Source organism: Maniola jurtina, chromosome 14 (genome assembly GCF_905333055.1).
Source record: "Maniola jurtina chromosome 14, ilManJurt1.1, whole genome shotgun sequence".
In the NCBI taxonomy this organism is placed as follows: Eukaryota; Metazoa; Arthropoda; class Insecta; order Lepidoptera; family Nymphalidae; genus Maniola; species Maniola jurtina.
In genome coordinates, this window is record NC_060042.1 from 9,239,064 (window position 1) to 9,261,911 (window position 22,848).

A 22,848-nucleotide genomic window follows, 5' to 3' on the forward strand; every position below is an offset into this window, starting at 1 on the left:
AATAAACGGGCTTCCCGTCAAACTATCAGCTATACTCGTAGAAGCCGCATTGCGGACATTTGGATTATCATTTCCTGCAATTCACTCTTGAGGCCAATATAAAATTGATCAAGGTACCTACTTCGAAGTTTTTGCCAGCCCTTTGTGATCTAATCATTTTAATAGACGATCGGGTGCTCCCAACCGCGCGTTCGGCTCCTGCCACCGCATTCTTGACCCCGTCATTCTCCCGCTATACGATATGGTCACATATATTATATGAGTTACACATAACGTTACTTCTCATCGTCATATACCTACAATAATGCGAAACGAATTGGAATTCACGTATAAAAACGATGTTCCCATTATTAAAGGTCTACTTTTATTGCCGTCTCGTTGCGGTACAACCATGCACCATACAATATGTTTTTTATACACGTACGGTTGCGAAGCACGAACCACTTGTTAAAGTAAAAGCCACTCTATAAAATATTAAAAATAAATACTTATGCCACTATGCAAATATATTCATGTGGGCACCGAGTCGTTCTTAGAATTAGTTCATGGAAATTAAAAAAATGCATTTACAATGAAAGCAGACGCAACATGTAACAGGGCAAAAAGAGCAACAATGGGTACATACTTCCGGTCCACGGTCACTGAGCGACGAGGGCTGAGAGATTTTCTCTTCACACAGACACTAAGTGCAAATAAGTACATATTGTTGGACTGGCTATAAGCCAAAAGGAAGAACGTAACTGGCCACTCAGTGTTTGATAATAATGAAGCAAATTGACTGGCTGCATTAACTTTATCTGTCCCTATCCAACTGAAAATATAACTCATCTTGATTGAAACTTCATAATTTATATACTGAAATAAATATTTATTAATCATAACTTGGTTACATATAACTTCCATGGAGTCCTGGCCCCGAAACGAGGAGAGCCAGTGCCTTCCTACCTACTTGTTAACAGTGATCTAAAAACTCAACAGTTCAAATTCAAATACAATATGTATCACTATTATCACACAGCTTAAATAAATCTGGTCCAAGTTCATGATCAAGATGCATACATACATTACGTAGTTACAAAAAAACAACTTAATGAGTACCGGACGTCCACGCATGAACTGGGTCATAGCACGTCATAGGGAGCTCATTAGAATTACTTATGGTGTATGTATTAAAAAGGCAATTATACGAACATTTTAATTAAAGTTATTCATTTATTCTACAATGAAGCAACAGAATAATATGAAAAATTAATTGCAAAAACTTATCATCATAATAGTATATTATTTTCCTTATTACTCATTCTTTTTACTTAACAGAGGCTTGTAAGCTAATAAACTGACACTCTGAAAATCAATTAAGTATCCATAATCACAACTATCCCAAAAAATTAAAAGCATAACAATATATCGAGCAAAATACGTAATAGTCAGTTTACACTTTATACAGAGTATAAAAATAAAGAGAACACAATTGTTCCGTACATAAAAGTCCCGTCGAGGGCTAAGCAGACGCAATAAGAGTAAAAATATTTGCGGAGGGAGCTAATGAGACAGTTGGTAAGGGAGCGGTGGCGCGTGGTACACATGCGGAGGCCTCGGCCATCGCCCCCACAAATTCAAACAACGCCATTGACTTTCAGCTGTAATGTAATCCAATACTAATCACACTTCACACTAATATTATAAAGGCGAAAGTTTGTGTGTATGTGTGTGTGTGTGTGTGTGTGTGTGTGTATGTTTGTTACTCCTTCACGCGAAAACTACTAGACAGATTTGGCTGGAATGGAGATAGATAATATTATCCTGGCACTTAGGCTACTTTTTATCGCGGAAAATCAAAGAGTTCCCGCGGGATTCCGAAAAACCTAAATCCACGCGGGCAAAGTCGCGGCCATCATATATACCAACGTGCTTTTGATGAATATGAGCGTATAAGCACTTCATAAGTTCACGTCATTTGCATTCGAGATTTAATAATAGTGGAACGCAATATAAGAATACCTAGCATATCGTCTAATGGGTGTGCAGAATAATCATTAATGGCGTAGATTCTTCCTGTTCCATATCAAACATTTTAATTAAATTCCCACTTAAGATTTAGAAATGCTGTTAAAATGTACTTGTCATAAACAACGTCAATGTTAGCAAGTATTTAATTTCTAAGGTTGTAACCGGTACCGAAAGTAAATTAAAAGGTGCGAATGGTTGTGTTGATAACAACTAGCTATAGGCCAATTAATTTTAAAGATAGAATTCGATTAGCGACAGGTGTAAAACAGTCGTTAATTACGTACTCAGAAACATAGAAAGGTTAAATCCACTAGAAAAGTTCGGAATGCCAAACGACAGGTGGAAAAAACAACTCCAAGTCACACATAATCTATCCACATATAAACAGGCGTTGAGTAGTCTATCTATTTGTATATCAAATGTTAATAATAATGGTGAAAGTCAATTAAGAACGTCTGTTGAGCTTAATTAAGGAGTAGAAATATAATATCAGCTGTATAGGACATCGGTTTAATTATAATCTCCGACAGATCTATAATGAAAGACCAAATTGATAAGAAGCTTCCGATTGCACTGAAAAAGAACAACCTTTAACAAATTAATTATTATTATTTTTGTCTGGCTAAAAATCGGCAGAGGTTCCTATGAATAATTAACAAGACAACTTATAACACCCCTCTTTTTGGATGGGGGTTAAAAATAGTAGTAGTAAAAGATAACTTTCACTCTGGCAGAAGCAAGAAGTAGTAAAGTCCCTGCATCAATAACAATATTTTGAGATAGAACCGTCGAGTCCAAAATATACGATTATTATCAGCTTTTACTTCAGGAAAAATTAACTCGATTACAAACTACTTTTTCATAGTTTTCAAAAAAGTTTTCAAATTCATTGATCGATGAATGGAATTTTTGGATTTTTGCTTATGGAAAAATTATTATCAAATAGTACCGATAAAGTCAAACTCGGGCTGATTATTACGTACAACAATTCTTCGGAAGTACTCAATAAATAAACTTGTAAACAAAATTTCATAAAATATAATCATAGAACGCCATAAAGTCCCTATATAATAGATATCATATAGATCCATTTGAATGTTAATTTAGGAGAACCTTGCAAAGGAGAATCGAAATACGACGGATTAGGTAAGCCTTTGACGCAGACATAGCCGCAGACGTCTGCTAAAGCATTGATAATGTTAAAATGAAATTAACATTCTGTTTTAATTTTACGAGCCAGGAACTCGTTTATTTTATCAGGGTATTTGTATAATTTCAAGTGGTTTCAGAGAGGCCATGTGGATCATGTGGTAAAGCATATTTAAGTGGTGTAACCATCGACTACGTATTTATGGCCATGACCGTGAATTATTCCTCTAACTTTTCATAGTTAATTAAGTTATCTTCATCGGTGTAATTGAGCCATATGCTCAACTTTAATAACTATTCTATTTTACTTGTGCAAGAGAATTGCAACAAATGAACCTATGTGCTATAGCTATAGAGTGGGAAATGTCAAGTGTCTACACAGCCATGAACGGTGATTTGATTTAAATAAATATTCGACCACAACCGAAGTTATTTATTTTTATTTGTTCCAATTAATGCAAACTGATGATAAAGTTCAAGTTTTAATGAAATGTCTAGTATCCTAATGGTCTTTTAACTGACTGTTTTGTTTAAGGGGCATGAGACCAGCTTACCCGCGAAATTCAAATTCAATTTGGTTTTTCGCAATTTGTAAACTAATACGACAACGTAGGCTTATGGCATTCTGATTCCGACATTCTGAATCTTTACTTGAAAAGGTCCAGTTTAAGAAATTAATTAAAGTATCGACTAATTTGTGAGAATAGTCGATACTTTAATTAATTTCTTAAACTGGACCTTTTCAAGTAAAAATTTTTATATAAACTTGTAAAGATGATACTGCCACTGTTGGAATCAGGATGCCATAAGCCTACGTTGTCGTATTAGTTAACAAATTGCGAAAAACCAAATTAAATTTTAATTTCCCGGGCAGGCCGGTCGCTTCGCCCTTAAAGGACTACACTACAAGATTCGCCCCTTCATTCAGTTCAACTTCTCTTATAAAGTATTTAAACGTATAACTGCGATGAAAAATATTCATATTATATTGAATGGCGCCTATGATGTAATGGTTAAACTTGGTGTCATATTCTTGGAATGTCGGTTCGTCTTCTCAGATACTATTAAATGATTAATACAAACAATTAAACGACGCCACGATGACCCATTTGTGGTAGACATGTGTGCTTATTGCTGGAACTTCTAACGACGGTTTTGCTCTCACGACTTAATCTCATTCAATTATTTGGTAACAAAGTTCAATGGCGGCGACCGGAAGCGACTACTCTCTTTTATTGCATATTGTTTGCTTTTGTGAGGTTAACTTTTTATTTCTGGGGAGAGTTAACTCTAACCTTTATACCGCCATCGGGGCGAGAAAATGTCGAGTAGAAAATGTTGAAATCTCTCTAAAGCCATGAAATCAGTGGAACGCTAACTGAATTCTATGAGACTTTGATTTAGTTTTTTTAGAATTTCCTTGTCTGAAATTCGTATTATGGGCTTTTTGCATTGTCGACGAAAATATCGAGTCTTTCAAGGCCTTTAATCATGTTTTATAAGCAGAAATACGAATGTCACTACAAACAAGCGATGTCTTTTACACCAATAAGAGAAGTCTACCTTTCTGGGTTAGCACTCATCTTCCAAACCAACATAATCACTACTTTCCGATAAGATCGTGATTGGGTCATCGACAAGAATGTTTGCAGGTTTGGTAACCTAATCAGAGCCTTTTTACATATTTCGTACTGAATTCCGTCTCATTTATTCCGGTTTAGAATACGGTATCGAAGTTGGCTGAACGTTCACCTCACCGAAAACACGCTTATTTTGCATATCGTCTCTTAATACAATTAAGAGTTTTTCATACTTATTTAACTACTAGATGATCCCCGCGACTTTGTCCGCGTGGATGTATGTTTAATAAATCCCGCGGAAATCATGAATTTTCACGGAATGAAAAGTAGCCTAATGTGCATCCTATGTGTGAACCTAAGGTATGACCTAACTTCATTCCTAATTTCAGCCAAATCCGTCTAGAAATTTTTACGCAAAAGAGTAATCATACACACACACACACACATACCTATACAGCCTTACCAATACCTTAGCCTTACCAATTTGAGTGTGATATTACGCCCACCATTATGAGCAACAACTTAGTAACGCAACCCTCTGAGCAAACATAAAACCTCTTAACATTGCCAATATTTGGCAAAGGATCTGCCCTCACTAGAAAGTGGAAAAAAAGGACATCAGATTCAAACCAAACTTCTCCATATTAAACTGAATCAGTGTACATCAACCGCTAAATGGTCCTTCTTAATTTCAGTTTTTCTAACTGTTAAATGGTTTACAGATCATTATTGCAAGCCTCAGAAGTCACGATAAACACCCGGTATTAGCACTCGTGACTTGAATAAAGTATACAACTATAAAACTTGTAAGCATATTAACACACTTTAAAAGTAAGCACTTAAAATATCACTACACGGTCGTTCGTTTGCTGTACCAACAATCCTTATCTATGTATTTGTCTATCCGCGAAAACAATAGATAACCTGCTTTTATAAAACGAGGGTACGAGACCTAAAAATAAATAACCTTTCATAATGTAACAGATTTTGTGACCTTTGATGACCTAAGGAATACCTATGAATTTGTCAAAACGACAACACCTGGTAGGATATTTTGAGTGTTAAATTATATAATTTCAAAACGCAACGTGATTTCGCCAACAAAGGAAAGTTTTCCGAGGAAAGCAATTAATTATAACTACGTACTTTGGGCCTTGTCTAACTCGAGAACCCGCAGTGAGGCAATTTGGTAACTAAGCCCAAACAAAAAAGAAGCCCTTGATTGCTCAGCGAAAGATTATTATTTTTGTAATACAAGAAAATTTCAGGCGTAGGGGGACGCCCGATAAAAGCGAAGCTTCTACGCATTTTTCGGTAAAATAATTTTGACCGGAACGGACTGGACCAGCCGATTCAATTAATACGAAGAAGTGAAGTAAAACAATTAGTTCCTGTTTCATGACGTGTGACTCGGGGAAGTTAACGATAGTTTATTATGGTGAACTTTTTTCTAATTGTACTCCCAAATGTCCTTAAAAAACATCGCTTCAATAAATTAATGACAAAAACAAGGTGAGGTCGGACGGAACAGATCTATTGACATAAACCATGTGCAATCACTCATGTCACGAATTATTGGTATTCACAGACCCGAGCATGTTTTCTGTTAAAAAGTCACTCAAGTCTATAAATAGACCAGTTCAATAATGACAACATGAGATACGGGTCGGGACTGCTACTTAACGTCTCTACGTCGCTTGTGTTAAGAAAATGATGGGAATTCTCAAGATCTTGCTACATTTTTTCGCCACAAATGTGGACAAGCAAAAAAGGGGACGATAATGTTCCCGAAACAAATGCCTCAGGGCGGATCGCACTAAGCATAATATTACGTCTTTAGCTTTTTAAGTACCTATAATGAAGCCTTTGGGAGAATCGCAAAGGTCCACTTCACGCCGCTTGGACACCCATTTGGAATACGCTGTGGCATTTCGCTAAATTGCTCACTTAAAAATGTCAAACGAAACATTTAAAATACGACTTGCATTCCTGCAAACCGGTACTAATGTTACTCTGAATGGTAGGTTTTATGTGCAGTGAGAAAATAGGGGTTTATTTTCAAATGGTTTTCGAATTTAACCGAGTAGACCGGATTTGAAAACCGTTGGTCGATTTCGGAAAAGCTACTTCACTCGTTATCACAATCTCAATTGTTGTGATTGGCTGAATTTCTGTTACTCTTGTTGCAACAATTCATTGTAGATTGTAACCAATAGCGAGCGATGGTCAGTCAATCAGCTGCTCGATGGCGGGAAAACTGCATCAATTGCAGTTACAATCGCAATCGTATAATATCAAGTTGTGGTTGGGTGAATTAATGGTATTCTTGTTCCAACAATACATTGTAGCCAATAGTAAGCGAGCATCAACCAATCAGAGATGATTGCGATCGTGACATTGTAGCTGTCATTCTAGCGCAATCGAGCCGCAAAGATGATTGCAATCATCAAACTGTAGCTGTCAAGCTACTACGGTAGAGCCCCAGGGTCCCTAATGACGAGTGCACACATTACAAACTTTAAGTTCAACAACTAAGCACAGCAGTCCTGATTGAATCGACCCCTTTTCAATTAGACCGACTCTCATTCGGACATTCGTATAATAAACACCATAATATTATAGTAATAATGGTGGTATTGTTAATGCAATAAACAAATTTAATAATGCCTTTACATTGCGGCTCATTGAAAAGCAATGCAATCAAACCCGTTTGACGAGTCGCTGACCGACGACCGTGCGCTACGTTTGCAAACCCCCTTTCCCCGACAAGGTCAAAGCACCTCCCCCCAGATATACACGACCGGCGCCTACTGCATACCTGCCATTTGTACCACTTAGGGTCGGCACAGACGAAGGTTAATTGACGTCGGACGACGATGATGATGAATCGACAACGAAACTCGACGGAAACGAATTGTAGGAGCGCACAAATAAAAAGAAGTCAATTGGCAAAAACGCTTTACTGGTATATTGATACCTACTACGTGGAATTGTATTCCCTCAAAACTTTATTAATGAATCACTCATAATAATCTCAACATGTGTGACTCAATAGAATCAGCAAATATCTGGATATTTTGTAATTATTTAAGTAATATTAAAATACATAGTTTAGTAACTCTAAAGAACATAACCATAAATCTAGAACCTAGATCTAATAGAATTTAAGGCGGCGTATAATATCAAGTCTAGACTCTAGAGACCGTTCCGTTGGCAACAATTTTGGTTATGAAAATAAAGAAATTATTTTCCACTTTGCAAGAAACTGAGAGTTATGATTCGCAAAAAGAAACATTAACTCGATATACGGGCAAATGAACCTTGGCCGTAAGCCCAGACGCACTCCATAAGAAGACTTGGCAAAGTTTCTTAAATATTATTGGCAAAAGTCCTAAACATACAAACGCAAAACTTTATGATAAAATACCACTACGTACAAAATTATCCTACAAATTGTTTATTATTAACTTTCGACCGCGTGGTTTGAACTAACTCGTCTAACTATGTATCAGTAATAGCCTGTCTGTCTAGCGAGATTCAGGCCGGATTTGAAAGCTGTTTTCATGTTTTCAATAACGCGTAGGCGCTAGAGCGTTTAATTTTATTATTCTACAAAGTCACTCGCAAGTAAGATAAAAGGAAAGAGGGACAAAAGTGAAAAGAAGAAAGAAACGAAAAAGTCATATTTTCCTGGTATATTTAGAACTTCTGCATAAGGGGAAGCTTTTATTATGTGGATTGTGGAGTCTAATATATAAATAATAAGAAGAGATTTTGCCTACGATTAATTGTGCTAAAGAATATCAAGAACAAAAAACTAAGTTTTCGAAACAATAAAATTAAAATAAAACGCATATTTCTATAATTATTTTAAAGCGCTATTTTATTTCAAATTCCCGTAGAAAAACAAATATTAAGACCAACTTAATTTTTTGCTCTCTGCATTTTCCGCATTTCAAAATTCATGCAAAATTCCCAGTTTTATAAAACAAAAGTAAATTGAAAAGCACGAAACTTGCAAGCTTATTGGTAGCTGTCGGCATTTTTAAAATTGAAATTGGTTGGTTTAACGTTAATTGGAAACTTTTTAATTAAATAAGTGGTAATAAATTTCAATGTGCAAAAAGGAAATAGTCCTGAAATATTGCCATAAGTATAATATTTCACGGAAATGGAGTATTTTATTGGATGTCACAAAAATTGAGTAATTACGAAGCGAAGTTACAGTTAAACTGTAAATAAATAGGCTAGTGTAAAAAGATAGTCACTAATACTAGTAGCGTCTACAAAATTAGCATAAACGCTAATTAGGACGTAACCTAAATAAATAGCAAAGGTAGCATTTGCACGACAATGATAACAACGCGTTAACCTTGTACGCAAACATTCTATGTTGATTGTTGATATTAGGATGTTCACAAGTATGCTACAATTATTATTTTCAGCAAAGGTTGCCTGGTAGAGATTGCTCCAAGCAATAAGGCCGCCTTTGCACACAATTGTTTTTTTCTGTTTTCTTCTTTCTGTGTTGTGTTCTTCTTTATACGTGTTTTTGTGTGCAATTAAGTGTTCTATCTATCTATCTAACTATTTTCAGTATTCTTTCTATTCGGCGAATCGTCTAATTCTGCCAAATGCTACTAAAATAATATGAAAAACTGTCTTTGAATAAGTGTCAGAATAAAGTGCACAGGAAAACCCATTTACCGCAGCAGCTTCCTTTCAAAATATTACCTTTATCACTTCGAATAAATAAGATTCCAGAAAGTAAAGATTATTTTTCAGCAATCGGCAAGCGGAATATTCGACTAAGTGCCTATAGCCCGATAGTTTAGCCAATATGTCTTCTGCGCCAAGTGAATGAACTAAGGTCGAACGGTCTCCGTAACTGAAACTTTTGGCATCGCTCGAAACTACACTTTCTATCAATAGCCTAGAATTTTTCTCTTGCCAATCGCAATGCGGATACCGTAACTCTTGCTTGTTTCAACAACTAGCCCGCTAACTATGCTAGTTGTGAATTATTGTTATATTGGGATTTGTGGTTAACATGACTTTATAAAGCAAATAATAAACTAATGACAGGATTTATAAAACTTCCCTTGGAGCTTTCTGGTTTTACTATACCTAATACTAAACGTACCATATAAGTACTTTCATATTGTCCCAAACGAAGCGGACGTCTCGCTTCTAATAAAAGTGAGGATTATGTACGGCAATAGAATAGAATAGAATAGATTTTTATTCAAATAAACTTTTACAAGTGCTTTTGAATCGTCAAATAATTTACCACTGGTTCGGAATGCCGTTCCTACCGAGAAGAACCAGCAAGAAACTCGGCGGTTGCTCTTGTCAATTGTTCAATCTAATAACATATAGGTATACGGCTGAAGAAACTCGAGACACAAAAAAATACGTAGGTACATTTTTAGAGAAAGATTATCATGGTAACCAAGGCTTCCATAAAGACGCTATGATACGGAATTCCAATTAATTTCGAAACAAAATTTTGTCACCAAAGATCAAACAAAGTATTTTCCTGTTATTTTAGTATTAAAACGGTATGTAACTAAATATGATTTTTACAAAAAAAAGTGACACTGACGGCTATTTTACTAACCACATGACCACATGATTAGTAAAATTAAAATTAAAATTGACAGTCCCAAAATAACATAAAGAAACAAAACATACGCTGCAGGCAATGTAGGCATTGATTTAAACAGATCCTTGTGAACTCATCGAAAAAAGAGATCCGTTTTTCAGTGCATAAAAAAAGCTGTTTGCAGTGGAAGTTCTGCATCTCATTTCCAAATGAAAAAAGTCCATTTTATCTAGGGTTGCCATAATACCTAAAGTTTGAAAAACAGGACACAAGAGCAGTAAAAACTAGGGACATTTTATTAAAAAACATAAGAAAAGGAATGGAATGCTGGAACTTGGAACAGATGCTGTTTTATTTGGATATCAGAATTTTGGATTTTGGATTTTGACCAGTACAGAAATATGTAATATTTCCGAACTATTATTTTTATTACTGTTATTACTATTGTTTGTATTACCAATTGTTTTCCCTTTTTAACACGCAAATCGTTTTCTTTTTAGGTAGGTAATTGATTGATGAAGAATTTTGCGAGGAGAGGAAGGAAACGCTGCTCAAGAGGCGTTTCAATGGCAAACTGGCGGTCGAAGGAGATCTGGTCAACCAACCAACACCTAGACGGTCCTTTGCAGCAAATCTTATAAAGAGTGGGGCTCTCTGGAACCATGTCAAGGTAGCAGCCAAAGATAGGATCTATCAGCCAAAGATAAGATTTCCATGCATGGAGAACAACTGCTGCAGCCCTAAGTTCCACGAAAGAATAAACGGACTCCATCGTCACTTAATTGATGAAGCATAGTAACGTAAAAATTGAGATCGAAAGATAGCCCTAACTAGTGCATACTCTATGCAGAAACAGCTATTAGTGCAAGCAGTAACTACAAACGTACTTGCACGAGTATGTAACTAACTACATAGTAATTGATACTGATTTGTTTTAGAAAAAGTTGTTCTTCCAAGTCTGGGCCAAAGGCATCGTAAATGCCTTTAAACATAATACAAGTTTACTGAATTGCAGATAGGTACGTTTTATTATTCACGGAGGAGTTAACTATGACACACGACATATCATACGTCTTATTGTCGGATATGTGCATTGTGCATACAGCGGCGCCATGTTATCTACACGGGATACCAGATCATGTCCTCGAAAAATATGATGTTCGACAACCCTACTTTTGTCACAACATCCATTCTAGATATATCGTTCACGAACGTAAAGTAGACCACGTTTGAATTTTTGAAGCAAATTCAAAGCAAGCTACTACAAAGGGAAGTGACGTACAGCTAGGCCATGCATGAACGACTTGTTTATATGAAAGAGGGTTTTCATTTAGCACAAATCGATATTCACTGTACCACGACGAATTTTATTATGCACTAGCTGATGCCCGCAGCTTCGCCCGCGTGGATTGGTCAGATCCCCTGCAGCATCAGGATTGAGGAGTTGGACTCCAAATTTTTTATGAAACAATGTCGCAAAGTTCCTCTATCGATTAAAAAAGAAATGACGCAAATCGGTTCAGAAATCTCGGAGATTTCGGTGTACATAGGTAGAAAAACACAACTCCCTTTTTAAAAGTCGGTTAAAAAAGTAGCCTATTTTACGCCCTGGTCAATCCTCTACTTGCCTGTGAAAGTCCCGTCAAAATCGGTTCAGCCGTTCCAAAGATTAGCCTTTTCAAACAGACAGACAGACAGACAGACAGACAGACAGACAGACAGACAGACAAAAATTTAAAAAACGTGTGATTCAGTTATGGTATCGTTCAAATAACCATATGAGTTTAATATGAGGTAGTTATTTTGAAATTACAGACAGACACTCCAATTTTATTTATTAGTATAGATTCATGTATTGGGTCAGACGTTAACACTCTCAACATTATACCTGCTTAGAAAAACATGTTTCATTCATTAAAAAAATATGTAATTCATTACTTCAATAGGCATGAAAATGATCTCTACATAATATTTATAGGCCCTTACTCAGGTAAGGGAAAACAGTTAGGTATTATAGGGGAGATACCTGTTTTCCCCATAACAAGGGTGCTAAGAGTGTTGTTATCAGATTGAGTTTGGTTTATTAAGAGTGCACTTAGCGTTATACAAAGCTTTGACATTTCACTCTATTAAAAACTATAGATAAGTACACAGAAATAGCACACGTTATGCCAATGTAATTTCAATTTTCCTACAAGGGGCACTTAGACCACGCCTTCGGAAGTTTTCCCATGACAAAATTATTTGACAAGTAGGTAAGTACATAGTTCTAATCTATTAGGGGATGGCTTTAGTTTATACCTATTACCTAATGATTTACCTTACCTACTCAGTGATGTTAGCAGTTAGTACATAGTAGGAATAAAATAATAAACGATTTCTGTCGTGGGAATACTCAATTTTTGCCCCCGCATCTACGTGGACACCCATGAGTCACTTAATTTCTAATCTCTAGATATTATTGTAGATTCCTATAAAGCGATTATAACGTACCTACCTGTCTAAATCATGAACAAGTTTAATTGAAACTCCCCCTTTGATTTCCCTATTATGAAGGAAAAGGAAGTTACGCACTGTAGGCGTCCTGTTGGAGCATTTTAATTAGTACAAGTTTTACCTACCTATTAAAATTGTAATGAGATCTATAAAAATGTTTTAACGAATTTATCAACTTGGTATAAATACCTACTCGAACCATAATTTTAAACAGTTCTTTGAGAAATTCCAACTTATCACTAGAATTATCTATATGAATTATGAAGTTAACAAAATATCAAAACGTGTTTCATTTTTTTCTCAAATCGTTAAAAATGTGATTTGAATCACTGATCACTATGGTTCTAAACTTTTATAATAGGGTTTTTAAGGGGCGGATCAACAAATTAAAGCTATTGATGGTTTTCTAGGGCAAACATTCATGGGCGGCGGTAACCATTTACATATCAGGACCCGCTTGCGTGGTGATTCGCTAATTCCGTGAATCATTGAATGAAAGCCTTCAAGCTCATTTGACATATATTTTTAATCCACTGAAGGTTTGTTTCGAAATATTACTTTTATATCTCTCAGTGAAACAGCAATGTAGAACCAACCAATGTCAAATAAGTTTGATGTCTTTCATATTATAGTCACCCCGCTGCGCGCTGCTCGTTTGGTTGCTGTTCTAAAAAATGCAAACTCCTCAATCCTAATACTATAGGAGTACGCCATCTAAAAGGCGAGGATGGAAAATCTATCGATTATGAATCGTTTGTGAAACCTAAAGTTACATTAACGAGTAGGTACGCAAATCGTAAAAACAAATGCCGAGTGAGTCATGAACCGAGACCGCGATCAATGCGGATACTTTCCATGCAGAGGGAGGTATGCAAGCGCCAGCACCAAACGGCAAAACGAACCAATGCTAGGTACGAATAGGTACATATACCTGGTACATACATACCTAACGTTCTTTTGTAACGGCTGTATAAAGTCTGTTCACTAACATAGTGTCGCTATCCAACCTTTTTTTTAATTCAGATACAAGTTATCCCTTGACTGCAATCTCACCGGCTGGTAAGTGATGATGCAGTCTAAGATGGAACCCTTTGGTTTCTACAGGGCATCATGCCGGAACGCTAAATCGTTTGGCGCCACGGCTTTGCATGTAGAGTGGTAACTAGCCACGGCCAAAGCCTCCCACCAGACCAGACCAGGGAAATCATAAAACTCTAAACGGGAATCCGGGACCTACCACTAATAAGACCACATCCAACCTGTGTTTATTTGTATTTTTTGTATTTTATTACAATACCCATAAGAATAATAGTATTCTATTCTATTCTTAGAAAAGAAAACAATTATTTAACAAACATAATGAAAAATTATAATATGATAAAAGCAAAATTATAAGTGCAACTGAGGGTGTAGCGACACTATATGTGTGAACAGACTTTACCGTGCGGCTATGGCATACGTGACTAGCAGAAATATTGTGACAGACTCGTTTTTGCACGAGACACCGTCTGCATAAATAACAAGTAGCATTGTTATAATAATTAATCAGGGGTCTAAATTTCACTGATCGATTTATCAGAAATCTCGAGACTTTACCCAAGAATCTAGGGTCTAGTCTCGAGACCCTACTATTTAGAGCCTAGTTAGTTGATAAACTAGCGCAAGACTTGATTTTGAGGAATGGCCAAATCCCAAAATCAAGTCTTGCTAACTTGCTTGCGTCAATGACGAAAAATTTGATTTGATATATTTAAGTATAATAGAAATTCTAACCAAGAAGAAGTCTCAAATTTTCGGGAACTCTACTCTCAGATCTATCAAACTATGAATTTGTTGAATTCATAACTGATTTTGATTTATTTATTCTGTTGGATAGAAATGAAGTAACTCTTGTACTTTCTGCCATGTATTAAAGTAATATAAAAAAAGTTGTCGTTAAGTCCTGCAAGAATATTTCTACTATCTGGCGTGCATAAGATATTGTTAATGATATCCAAACTAAAAAGGAAAGTCGTAGAGTGTACGAAAAATATCTAAACTCCAATTTTGGTTTTTAATTTACTTAATCTATACCCATAATATGAACGTAAATTCTCAAACGTGTGAAGGCTATTTTAAGCTATCAGAGGGTGTAAAAGTCAAGAGCGATTCAGGATACTACTAGCGCCATCTAGTATTTACTACAAAAAATGTACATACAAATATAACATTTAAACAAAGATCTATTACCCATAATCTTAGAAATAAAAGCAAAATACACATTTGGCAACCACGAACAAAAACCTATGGCAGCAAAAATATTATGTGTGAGGGTGTACATATGTTTAATAATATACCTGATATAGTCAAGCAGTCTAAAAATATTAGTCAGTTTAAGAATAGGTTAAAAATATATATAGTGGAAAATATTGTTTAAATAGAATCTGTAAATTAAATTATTACTCAAAATTGTATTAGTTAATAAGTCAGACTAAATTGTAGTAAATAAATAATTAGGTTGATACAGTTTTAATAATATAGTATAATATAAAAAAAGTGTAAATGCATGCGTCTGTGTAAGTACTGAAATGTATATTGTAATCTTAATGTAAGTGAACAGTGTGTTCTTTTTGAGAATAAATTCTTTAAACCGAAAATTGGTCTACCTATTGCTGCTTCCTTAAACTGAATTGCCAGCAATTCGTGAGAGTTTGATGTTCAGTCCTCAACACGCGAATCTGGTGCAACAGTATTTGGCACATATCATTAAGGTTTTAAAACTTATTTTAGATATAAATTTTCCGTTGTATTGTCAAAGTTCGTCGTCAACATGGATGCCGAAGCGAGACGGTTATTGTTTAAACTTCCACCATGTGCATATAATTGGGACGAGCTAACATTCTTCGTAGAGTATATTTAATGATGTCACACTTGGCGATGTCTTATACGTTATAATACGTCTTTGTTCAGACATTCCTCTATACACCTAATCCAACAATAAAACAAACTTGGAACGACAATGACCGTGATTTGCATACAAACACAAGGCATTCTGATCTCACCTATGCTGTATAAATAAACCCTGACGCACTCAAGTTCAGCGTAAAACCCTGATTCTTTTGACCTTGAAAGTGAAAATAAGCTGTTTACAAATTGCAATTCTTTTAAAAATAACTACCCAAATTATAATTATCGAATGCGAAAAATGTTATTGTTCTTTTACTTACGGCAATACTTTGAGAGGGTTGACTACCTAAGTATTATGAGAGTCATTGTCTACAAGTAAAATCGATTCATGTTCCTCTTTAAACTAAACATACCGATAAAGAGATAAGTAGACAAGCAAAGATTACTACTATTCTATGTGCTTAGGAGTATCTAGTACTATTAGATCGCATGATGTTATCGTATTAAGTCTATATTGTTGGGAGCCGGTCAGGAATAATTTTAAGTGATAATAATAACAAAAACATTATCCGCCCCTCTTCCCAAAACTGGAAAATTTCAATATAACAAAATGAAATTATTTTGAAGTTAAAATCGAATGAACCCCTCAAAGCCGAGTTGACGCTGTTGTGAACAAAGAGTAATCATATAATTTTCACGCTGCCCGCATATAATACTGTTTGTAAATACGAACCAATAATAATGACCGTGGAACTTCAATGATGTTCAATCAAAACTAATTTATAAAGTGACGCGACAATAAAGGTACTGTTCAAAGTCATTGAATCCTGTGTAGCTATCAGGGTTTCACACGCAGACTCAAAAAGCGTGATCGATCCAGCGCATTTGGATAACTGCCAAAAACTGTAGTCTCCAGGGGATTATGCATTCCAAATGCCTTTCACTGATAGATAGTGAGATTGTTGATTATACAGACCAGTCGTGTGACGGTGGTGAGATCCCAGGCCGATCTCGTCTTGCCGCGCGACTGGGTGCCATCCTTCCGTCTGCCTAATGAGCCGTAACCGGCCGGAACGGCGGCGGTCTCTTCGCGCTTACGCCGGCCGCCGCGTCGCAAAGACGAGAACCAATTAGACACTGAACCACGGCGCTCCTCTTCGCTGGCCACGGGGGCGGCCTTGATAAACATAACTCGGGAAGCGCTAACGCACCACGCACATCACAATTTCACACAACGTGGGCCTCACCCTCAAAACAATTTTAATCAAGCTCAAAACACGCGCTCCTGCAAGCCACTAGTATTAAATAAATCGGCGAAAACATTGCAAAATAAGTGAAAAGTGTATGACTATGTATCGACGATAACTGACAAGTGATTATGATTACGTACGTAAACGCCTACGTCAAGTGTTGCCAAAATATAGGTGAAGCTATACGATACTGATATCACAGTGCAGAAAAAGCAGGATCGGTTACTGATGACACACCTGGTCGTAATCGTCGTCATAGGTGCGCGCGGCGCGAGCGCAGCGCATCAGCACCGGCCACCAGAGCGCACCGCAGAGCAGCCGAACATGCAAGCACATCGCGCGCCATTCACTTCCCGCCAAGGAACGCACTCGACTGAAGAGAGGCGCGAGCGCCACCGTTTGGCACCGCGACAACTATACGTAGCTGCTTATCTGTCTACAGGTCTACGTATGCGACAATCACCTCTTCCCCCAATCTGACTTTTATCGTATATTTTATTTTCGTAAGAACTTCGTAGTTTGTTTACATCAATAACTCTCAAATCATGAAGTAACTACATTGGCGTGAATCATAATTTACTGTACTGTATTTGATGATAGCGTATCTATTAGCTATTGCAATTTCAATTAAGTCGATTTACTCATTGCTGTAATAGATAATATATAATATATATCTACTTCAGTTTATATACATTATTTTTGCAGTACCTATAAAACTTTGTACATTGCCACTCGTTATCAAAACTGTCAGTAACAGTCCGGAAGTCAGAGAGGATGTGTGATAGATAACACCGATGAATTGCGACCATTGTCCAGTTAGGGGAATGCCACATTTTAAAATAATAAAACTTCCCAACAATTCTGGGAAACAAGACAAAAAACTGTACATTAGAGGAAAATAGGCTAGTCATAACTATGATTGTGAAGTAAAGAAATATGTACCATACATATGGGGATAATAAATTGAGTTTGAAATAATTTAATACCTATCTGGTCAAGACAAGAATGATCCACTAGTTTTGTGAATAAATATGCTTGATAAACAGAAAATACAACGCAGGTTTAAATCTCAAATTCTAACTCATCCCTTATCGACCATGAAGTGAAGTACATTCATTATGTCAACATAATGTTTCAAAATGATATGAATAAGGCAAATGAGTCATCGTTCATTAGCAGTAATAATCACTATTAACAAACAGTTGAAATTGCAAACCTAAGTAACTATTTTATAGAGTAATTTAATAATTTCGTTGAATCGCCTCATAACATAATAAAAAGTGTCACTACATGGTTAACTCGGCAATTAGGGATAGAATCAACTGGATAATTAAATTTACTTGTTAAAATTCAGGAAAATGACAATATTAAACATTGTGTAAGCAATTAACTTTAATTAGGTCATTATGTAGTTACAATAATAAGCTTGAGTTGACAAAATACCCACAGCGGCAGTTAATTTTTGATAATAACAGTAATGTAATAATGCTTATAGTTTCTGAATGAAAGGAAAGATTACTCATTGAAAGAAAATACACAAGGATGGTATTGGTAAATGGTAAGCCGAAAGGCAAAAGACTTTGCTCCAACAAAAACAAACATACGTTGCTAGATTAAACAATGTTTGATACACTGAAAGTGTAGATTAGGTACGGCAAGACCTGAAGGTTAACCAGTTCGAACGCTACGTAATTTTATTTCAATTACAATGGAATAACAAACATTTTCAGTTAACTATCAATAACGTGTACACGCGAAATGAGTCATGCAATGACACAAGATGGTAATAAGAATTGAAATGTGGCACAAATTGGAAACCCAAACCGATAGCTCCACCTAAATTTAGCTTAAATCCTGGTACAAATTGATCTAAAGACAAATGACGAGACATAGTCATAGCAATTTCCACTTATCTTGCCTTATCACTTGGCAAACTTCATAGCGATCGAACACACAAAACACAATGCTAAATTAATATCTAAACCTTACATTAAACACTTCACGTCGTTGTAATTGTTTTGTTTAAAAGACCGCGAGTTTTTTAGCTGATTAGCACCGGCGTTGGGGACACAACATGCCCGCACCGCACTCCGACAGTTACTGGCTGAAGTCTGAACCACAAACCTCTCTTTCTATCGTAGTAAGCTAAAGCATTGACGGCCAGCGTTGCCAGAATGTTACTTTTGTAACATTTTACGTTACTTTTGACCCCCTCATGTTTCCTCCATGTTACACGACTCAAAATGTTACTTTACGTTACTTTTAGGACTTCATAAAAATATTCAAATTTTTCCCAGCAAACCAAAAATAATCGTGAAACGGAACGCATCCAAAACAGTTTTCGTTTGTCGTAATTGGCCCATTTGTTAGTTTATTTCACTTTCTCTAAGTTATTGGTTCACTTTGTTTTGTAATTACTCTGTGATTAAAAAAGTGTTTTGTTTGTTTTTCTCTGTGACTCAACTTTGTTTTGGCCAAGTTTTGGCTAATAAAGTTATTCGTGGACTTCGTCTGTGGTGGCGTTTGTTGGCGCGCGTGTTGTGACTTTTTGGAGTGTTTTTTTGTTAGAAGTGGCCGGTTTTTGTGTTCTGCTAGTGTTTATTGGTGGTGGAACTGACCAAGGAACTGACTGGGAAGCACTCTAAAGGGGCGCCGCGTGTATGTTGGCGGGCGCCGGTACAGACGAAGTCCATTCTTATACATATAGTTTTCCTAACTTGTAAATAACTACAAACTTGACATTGGCTAATCAGTATAAAGCCAGTCTAGAGAAAAAAAAAAAGTTATTCGTTGCGGGGTAGTGATATTGTAGGTAGTTAGGTATCTAAGTACAAAAAAAAATTGTATCTTTATTTCGTCAAAATTCGAAAGTGATTGGTTTGTTCGTTATCCTTATTGACTGTGTATATGTGTTGCTAACACTACTTGCTTGGTAAGTAAATGTTGTATACTATGTAGTTTTAAGTAAATAAGTAAGTAGTTAACTAATTAGGGAATCAGTAATGCAAAAACAAAGTCATAGTATTTGCAACTGAAAGCAGTTCGTTTTTGTATTGACTGTCATCTTATTATTAAGTCACATTAGTTTCCAGAAGTTCATTTACCTATTTACTACTTAGTTATTGTTGTAGGTAACTTCGGTTTTCTTTACAGGAATGAGAGCGAGCTGAGTAGATACCGGCCGGCGTAACCTAAAATTTGAGTTTTGCTATCGAATCTATCGATCTCTTTGCTGATACCAAGGTAAGTAGTTAGGTACCTACCTAGTATTGTTCAGTTAACAAAACGAATTTGAAATTCCCGCGTAATTTTCTTCACTGCGTACCTACCTAGTGCGTTTTTTTTTATTCTCTCGTCTGGCTTTACAAAGATTAGCCAATGTCAAGTTTGAAGATATTTTTAAGTTAGGGAAACTATATAAGTAAGGACATCGTCTGTGCCGGCACTCGCCGACATACGCACGGCACCCCTTTAGAGCGCTTCCCAGTTAGTTCCAGCATGGTTCTAGCACCAAAAACGCCAGTGAAACACAAAAACCAGCCACTTTTAACAAAAAAAAAAAAAACGCTCCAAAAAGGCACCACACGCGCGCCATCAAACGCTACACAGACAAAGTCCACCTAGTGCGTAGCCTCTCAAACTCAAACAGTCCTGTGTTGCCAGATCGCCCGATATAAGACGATTTCAATCTTTTTAACCCCCGATCCAAAAAGAGGGGTGTTATAAGTCTGACGTGTGTATCTGTGTATGGCATCGTAGCTCTCAAACTAATGAACCGATTTTAATTTAGTTTTTTTGTTTGAAAGGTGGCTTGATGGAGAGTGTTCTTAGCTATAATCAAAGAAAATCGGTTCAGCCGTTTGAAAGTTATCAGCTCTTTTCTAGTTAATGTAACCTTCACTTGTTGGGGTGATATAAATTTTTAATTTACACTTGTATTATAAATTGATTAACAAAATAAGTTATAGCTATTCAAAGACATTTCTAAATCCATTGGTATATTATTATTTTACATATTGATTTGTTTTTCTTTTTCAGGATCAGCAGTCAATTTATTCAATCAACAATTATTATTACGATTCTTTTTAAGCTTAACTAATGGGACAAGAAAACTGTTTAAATTTTTGTATAATAAAGTGCCATATTAACCTGTGTACCTTATTACTTTTATTTTCCACGAAAAATAAGGAAATGTTACTTTTCTCGTGAAAATGTTACATTTTGAGATGTCTCGTGTTACAATTGACTATCTGCCACTGGCAACACTGTTGACGGCTTACATCAGTGTGCTCCGCAATCTTTTGAATGAAAGGGCCCAAAGGATCTTGCTGATTTACGACAATCCATAAAGGCCTTTTCGTCCCTTCAAGGGCGCAGTGAGGCTTTTGACACGATAAAAGAAAAATAATATGATTCTTCTAAACTATTCAAGTAGCCGACATTGGGGTCTTATTGTTATATTCGCATTAGTATTAATTTATACAATCCGTCAAGTATTTACCTATGCAAATAGCTTTGCGGATGATGCTGGTTTATTGCCTAATTTGTATGATATGCTTGGTTTCCAATTTTCCATATTCTGTTGTAAATTTTTTTAATTGCTTCAAAGTTAAACCTGCGCAACTATGTTTAGTACCTAATCAATAAAAAATATATAAATAATGTAGGTATGCAGTACATTCGAGAGCTATGTTACAAATCATTCTCCAGGTTCATAATGATTGAGGTTGGATTTGAGAGCTTTTAAGATCAATTATTGATTTTAATAATCCTAGAAGGGCTCCGATATTAATATTCTTAGGCGATTTGCACCAAACTTTTAAAATATGTTTTTTAAGTTTTTCTATCACAGCTCTGTTCTTGTCAACTCTGGAATAAACTTGACTTGCTTTAACTAAACCAGATTGAGTAGTTTGGTGCATATGAGCCTTATATTAATGATCGAGTTTTTCTAATCCAAAAGCATTCCAACATGACTACCTAAATATTGGCGTTTAACTCTGGCTGAATAAAAGAAGAATGAAAGATTTTTTAATTTTAAATTCAATACCTAAAAAGGGGAATTGGAGCAAAAATTTTTAGCCCATTTCCAAAACCTACTCCACGCCGCACAGTCCAAAACCGCAAACCGCGCATTTTTAGGGTTCCGTATCTCCAGAGAAAAAAGTCATGTCTGTCAAGACCTGTGAAGGGAATCAAAACCTAAACCTACTTTCTGTTGACCGAGAATCATGAAATTCGGCATGCAATAGCCAATCTTCTTAATAGCACAAGTAAAGGGTAAAATCCGAAAACCGAATTTGTGGTTAATTACAAAATTAATTATTTCTTGTTTGGTAGTATGGAACCCTTGGTGTGCGAGTCCGACTCACACTTGACCGGTTTTTTTGACTATGTGAGTCGTGACACGTACGTACTACGTTATACGTACTGTAATAGCGAATGGTGACATTAATGAATACAAGTGTAAATTAAAAATTTATAACACCCCCGACAAGTGACGGTTACAGTAACTAGAAAAGAGCTGATAACTTTCAAACGGCTGAACCGATTTTCTTGAATTATAGCTAAGAACACTCTCGATTAAACCATCTTTCAAACAAAAAAAAACTAAATTAAAATCGGTTCATTAGTTTAGGAGCTACGATGTCACAGACAGATACACAGGTCAAACTTATAACACCCCTCTTTTTGTCGGGGGTTAAAATAGATGTATAATCGCAGTAAATGACAAAGCTTTCAAATTGTTTTATCAAATTGAGATTGAGTGGATAGCTAAACGAAGCTGGATAAGATGCCTTTACTAAACAGTGGGACAAATTGATTTATCATAAAAAAATGCTTTTGCTGCAACTAATAATCCATCGATGAG

The 22,848-nt window shown here is 36.0% G+C and overlaps 1 protein-coding gene across 7 annotated transcripts in view; it reads right to left on the minus strand.

Moving 5' to 3' along the window:
• The window catches only part of LOC123872145 (cytohesin-1), a 79,467-nt gene that overhangs the window by 53,344 nt on the left and 3,275 nt on the right, over positions 1-22,848 (minus strand). Inside the window, exons 1-2 of one of the 7 annotated variants that reach the window (XM_045916301.1) lie at positions 18,966-19,087; positions 16,703-17,011 (exon numbers count right to left, since the gene is read on the minus strand). The exons of 1 other annotated variant lie outside the window; for it this stretch is intronic. In XM_045916301.1, coding sequence (XP_045772257.1) covers positions 16,703-16,915 — 213 coding nt within the window. In that variant the 5' untranslated portion in view covers positions 16,916-17,011; positions 18,966-19,087. 5 more of the 7 variants (XM_045916302.1, XM_045916303.1, XM_045916307.1 and 2 more) reach the window with 5 other exon arrangements.